This window comes from Entelurus aequoreus, linkage group LG10, assembly GCF_033978785.1.
Source record: "Entelurus aequoreus isolate RoL-2023_Sb linkage group LG10, RoL_Eaeq_v1.1, whole genome shotgun sequence".
In the NCBI taxonomy this organism is placed as follows: domain Eukaryota; kingdom Metazoa; phylum Chordata; class Actinopteri; order Syngnathiformes; family Syngnathidae; genus Entelurus; species Entelurus aequoreus.
Genome location: NC_084740.1, coordinates 72,004,252 through 72,010,251, shown reverse-complemented (window position 1 = coordinate 72,010,251; position 6,000 = coordinate 72,004,252). Strand labels below are relative to the sequence as shown.

The window sequence follows — 6,000 nt, the reverse complement described above, 5'->3', positions numbered from 1 at the left end:
GTTGCAACTCTCTACTCCCATCTAGGGCTAGATATATATTTTTTCATCATTCTAGCTATAGTGGAAAGGGGGGCCCTCACAACCTACTAACTAAACGTGGGTCCACACAAAGTAGGCAAGACATGTATGTGCGTGTGTGTGTGTGTGTGTGTGTGTGTGTGTGTGTGTGTGTGTGTGTGTGTGTGTGTGTGTGTGTGTGTGTGTGTGTGTGTGTGTGTTGATGCTGAGGAAGCCTCCAGTGCATCAAGCAGCAAGAGGAGACGCACACGCTCCCACAGCCTCCAGCTCCTTCCTGGTCCGGCCCGACTGGGTAAGCCTGGCCGCCTTCAGGCTCCTGCTCGCCGGGGAGGAGCCAGCCTCCAGCGTCCCCCCCCTCCCCCGACAAGCCACCACCAGCGGCGGGCTCAGGCTGTTCCGGCTTGCCGCCGCTGCTGAACGGAGCAAGGGAAGGCTTCCGCCGGGCCCGCGGTGACTCGCACCGGGCCCGGCCTACTTCCCCACACCCCCCTCCCTGCCGCCTCCGCAGACACCCTCGCCCGCAGCGGAGGAGCGGACCTCGACCGTCAGCATCGTCGCCCCGTGGTGTTGCGGTGTCGGCGGGCGTGGATGAGCCGCTGGAGCCGAGGCGGAGATGGCTGTCCTCAAACTGGCCGACCAGGTAGAGCCGCTAGCCGCCGTTAGCTTTAGCCTGCTCGCATCCAGCAAGCTCGGTGCTTCACTTTCATCCACAACCGCAGCATATTTATCACCATATTTGCATTTATCACACATCGGCTTCTAATTAGTGAGTGGGCATTGAGGGGTTATATCACATTTTAGCCTAAATAGTGAAGCTGATAGCAAGTGGACGCTCTCAATGTGCGGATTTTTCCCCCCATTGAATTCATTATTAAGACAAGACGCTCACTTCCTGTTCAACATCAAAACAAACATTCTAAATTGTCACATTTAATTACGGTCTGTGTTCAATTTACTAAACGATCTAGCCTGTTTCCTCATGTTGCGCCTCCGGGCGTTTGTTTACTCAACTGCAGAGAGAACTAGGCGACTGTTAGTGAAGGTGCGTTTACTTGTACATATTAGGGGTGTGGAGAAAAAATCAATTCGAATCGCGATTCTCACGTTGTGTGATTCAGAATCGATTCTTATTTTCCAAAAAAATCGATTTTTTATTTATTTAAAATGTTTATATTATTTTATTATTTTTAACCAATCCAACAAAACAATACACAGCAATACCATAACAATGCAATCCAATTCCAAAACCAAACCCCACCCAGCAACACTCAGAACTGCAATAAACAGAGCAATTGAGAGGAGACACAAACACGACACAAAACAAACCAAAAGTATGTATATATATATATATATTTATGTATATATGTACAAACCCCGTTTCCATATGAGTTGGGAAATTGTGTTAGATGTAAATATAAACGGAATACAATGATATGCAAATCATTTTCAACCCATATTCAATTGAATGCACTACAAAGACAACATATTTGATGGTCAAACTCATAAACTTTATTTTTTTTTGCAAATAATAATTAACTTAGAATTTCATGGCTGCAACACGTGCCAAAGTAGTTGGGAAAGGGCATGTTCACCACTGTGTTACATGGCCTTTCCTTTTAACAACACTCAGTAAACGTTTGGGAACTGAGGAGACACATTTTTGAAGCTTCTCAGGTGGAATTCTTTCCCATTCTTGCTTGATGTACAGCTTAAGTTGTTCAACAGTCCGGGGGTCTCCCTTGTGCTATTTTAGGCTTCATAATGCGCCACACATTTTCAATGGGAGACAGGTCTGGACTACAGGCAGGCCAGTCTAGTACCCGCACTCTTTTACTATGAAGCCACGCTGATGTAACATGTGGCTTGGCATTGTCTTGCTGAAATAAGCAGGGGCGTCCATGGTAACGTTGCTTGGATGGCAACATATGTTGCTCCAAAACCTGTATGTACCTTTCAGCATTAATGGCGCCTTCACAGATGTGTAAGTTACCCATGTCTTGGGCACTAATACACCCCCATATCATCACAGATGCTGGCTTTTACACTTTGCGCCTAGAACAATCTGGATGGTTCTTTTCCTCTTTGGTCCGGAGGACACGACGTCCACAGTTTCCAAAAACAATTTAAAATGTGGACTCGTCAGACCACAGAACACTTTTCCACTTTGTATCAGTCCATCTTAGATGAGCTCAGGCCCAGCGAAGCCGACGGCGTTTCTGGGTGTTGTTGATAAACGCCTTTCGCCTTGCATAGGAGAGTTTTAACTTGCACTTACAGATGTAGCGACCAACTGTAGTTACTGACAGTGGGTTTCTGAAGTGTTCCTGAGCCCATGTGGTGATATCCTTTACACACTGATGTTGCTTGTTGATGCAGTACCGCCTGAGGGATTGAAGGTCCGTAATATCTTCGCTTACGTGCAGTGATTTCTCTAGATTCTCTGAACCTTTTGATGATATTACGGAGCGTAGATGGTGAAATCCATAAATTCCTTGCAATAGCTTATTGAGAAATGTTGTTCTTAAACTGTTCAACAATTTGCTCATGCATTTGTTGACAAAGTGGTGACCCTAGCCCCATCCTTGTTTGTGAATGACTGAGCATTTCATGGAATCTACTTTTACACCCAATCATGGCACCCACCTGTTCCCAACTAGCCTGTTCACCTGTGGGATGTTCCAAATAAGTGTTTGATGAGCATTCCTTAACTTTCTCAGTCTTTTTTGCCACTTGTGCCAGCTTTTTTGAAACATGTTGCAGGCTTGAAATTCCAAATGAGCTAATATTTGCAAAAAATAACAAAGTTTTCCAGTTCGAACGTTAAGTATCTTGTCTTTGCAGTCTATTCAATTGAATATGGGTTGAAAAGGATTTGCAAATCATTCTATTTATTTACGATTTACACAACGTGCCAATTTCACTGGTTTTGGGGTTTTGTATACAAACACGTTCATCACAGCATATCATAGCAATCTCTCAAACTTTGCATTTTGTCTTTGAAATTCCTGCGAGAAAAAGTCAGAAGTTTCAGAAGCAATAATCACTGAGGTTGTGGAAACGCGACACATTCTTTTTAGGTTAAAGAATTTAGTGTTTTGCAATAGCAACAAATATGCATTCCACGTGTCACAGTGTGTGTGTGTGTGTGTGTGTGTGTGTGTTGACGTTGTCACTTGGTCTTTAGCTGCATTAAGACGCTTTAGCACCTTGATAACCCCCCAAAAAGTGCTTAGAAAAATGATTTTTTTTAACTCGACCGGTAGGCCTAAAAAGCTCTGGAATGGGTTCCAGAATAAAAAGAAACAAAAAAATCAATAATTATCATAGCAACAAAAAAAAGTGTATATTTATGCTTGGCCGAGATGCACACGCGTGTGCTTGCATCTAATGGACACTACATTAGGTACACCTGTGTACGACCTAAAATTGTGTTTTTTGAGAGGGTTTGTAATATTTTGATGCCGTGCTGTGAACTAAGGTTCTCGAAGGGGTTCTCAAGGTGCACCTACTGAAGTGTCTCGGGGGTGAAATGGCAGACATTCTTGGTGCAGCAAGACAGGAATAACTACATTTTCTTCCACGTAACTTCCTGTTACTTTCCGACGGAGCGATAACGGATTTGCTGAGATTTTGTTTTGCCCGCGTTCCCCGGTGCACTTTTTATGTACCGTTTGACAACGTGGGCGACACTCTGGGCCCAGAAGACGGCAGGAAACCCAGGAAGTAGATGGCCTGGGAGCTGAGGACGCGCACAGGAGAGGTTGTGTTGGCGACCCCCAGGGGAAGCGGACCAGCTCGTTAGTGCAGGCCTCGTTTTATGGAGACATTTCTGAACACTTTTACTGTACCGTCAGTTCCAGGGAAGCTTTATCTAGTGTGCAGGCAATGTTTTACCTAACGTTCCAACTATTCAAGTCTATTAAAAAGGTTATTGACAAATAACGTAACGTGAAAGTGAGGCACGTCGTCAATGTGCCTCACCTGTTTCACTTTTTAACGTTTGTAGTGCCCGCTTTCACTTTTTTAACTATTTTAGCTGTCATTAAAGTGTATAAAAACATGTTATTGACAAATAACGTAACGTGAAAGTGAGGCACGTCGTCAATGTGCCTCACCTGTTTCACTTTTTAACGTTTGTAGTGCCCGCTTTCACTTTTTTAACTATTTTAGCTGTCATTAAAGTGTATAAAAACATGTTATTGACAAATAACGTAACGTGAAAGTGAGGCACGTCGTCAATGTGCCTCACCTGTTTCACTTTTTAACGTTTGTAGTGCCCGCTTTCACTTTTTAACTATTTTAGCTGTCATTAAAGTATATAAAAACCTGTTATTGACAAATAACATAACCTGAACGTGAGTCATGTCGTCAATGTGCCTCACCTGTTTCACTTTTTAACGTTTGTAGTGCTCGCCTTTACTTTTTAACTATTTTAGTTGTCATAAAAGTGTATTAAAAAGTTAGTGACAATAGTTAGTGACGAATATGACGTAACGTGAAAGTGAGTCACGTTGTCAATGTGCCTCACCTGTTTCACTTTTTAACGTTTGTAGTGCTCGCTTTCACTTTCTAACTATTGTAGCTGTCATAAAAGGGTATAAAAAAAGGTTATTGACAAATATGACGTAACGTGAAAGTGAATCACGTCGTCATTGTGCCTCACCTGTTTCCCTTTTTAACGTTTGTAGTGCTTACCTTCACTTATTATTTATTTTAGTTGTCATAAAAGTGTATTAGAAAGGTTATCAACAAACAACGTAACGTGAAAGTAAGTCATGTCGTTAATGTGCCTCACCTGTTTCACTTTTTAACGTTTGTAGTGCTTACTTTCACTCTATAACTATTTTAGCTGTCATTAAAGTGTATAAAAACATGTTATTGACAAATAACGTAACGTGAAAGTGAGGCACGTCGTCAATGTGCCTCACCTGTTTCACTTTTTAACGTTTGTAGTGCTCGCCTTCACTTTTTAACTATTTTAGTTGTCATAAAAGTGTATAAAAAAAGGTTAGTGACAAATATGACGTAACGTGAAAGTGAGGCACGTCGTCAATGTGCCTCACCTGTTTCACTTTTTAACATTTGTAGTGCTTACCTTCACTTATTTATTTTAGTTGTCATAAAAGTGTATTAGAAAGCTTATCAACAAATAACTTAACGTGAAAGTGAGTCACGTCGTTAATGTGCCTCACCTGGTTCACCTTTTAACGTTTGTAGTGCTCGCTTTCACTTTTTAACTATTTAAGCTGTCATAAAACTGTATAAAAAAGGTTATTGACAAATATGACGTAACGGGAAAGTGAGTGACGTTGTTAATGTGCCTCACCGGTTTCACTTAACGTTTGTAGTGCTCGCTTTCACTTTCTTTCTACAAACCCCGTTTCCATATGAGTTGGGAAATTGTGTTAAATGTAAATATAAACGGAATACAATGATTTGCAAATCATTTTCAACCCATATTCAATTGAATGCACTACAAAGACAACATATTTGATGTTCAAACTCATAAACGTTTTTTTTTTTTTTGCAAATAATAATTAACTTAGAATTTCATGGCTGCAACACGTGCCAAAGTAGTTGGGAAAGGGCATGTTCACCACTGTGCTACATGGCCTTTCCTTTTACCCAACACTCTGTAAACGTTTGGGAACTGAGGAGACACATTTTTGAAGCTTCTCAAGTGGAATTCTTTCCCATTCTTGCTTGATGTACAGCTTAAGTTGTTCAACAGTCCGGGGGTCTCCCTTGTGCTATTTTATGCTTTATAATGCGCCACACATTTTCAATGGGAGACAGGTCTGGACTACAGGCAGGCCAGTCTAGTACCCGCACTCTTTTACTATGAAGCCACGTTGATGTAACACGTGGCTTGGCATTGTCTTGCTGAAATAAGCAGGGGCGTCCATGGTAACGTTGCTTGGATGGCAACATATGTTGCTCCAAAACCTGTATGTACCTTTCAGCATTAATGGCGCCTTCCCA

At 42.0% G+C, this 6,000-nt stretch overlaps 1 protein-coding gene across 3 annotated transcripts in view; it reads left to right on the top strand.

Moving 5' to 3' along the window:
* The first annotated feature begins 216 nt into the window (after positions 1 to 216).
* Positions 217 to 6,000, top strand: part of ankrd44 (ankyrin repeat domain 44) — a 54,194-nt gene continuing 48,410 nt past the window's right edge. For all 3 annotated transcript variants that reach the window (XR_009827583.1, XM_062061608.1, XM_062061610.1), the window contains exon 1: positions 217 to 658. Coding sequence is in view for 2 of the 3 variants with exons in the window: in XM_062061608.1 (XP_061917592.1) it covers positions 632 to 658 (27 nt within the window). In the remaining variant the exon portion in view is untranslated. The remainder of the gene's footprint in view (positions 659 to 6,000) is intronic.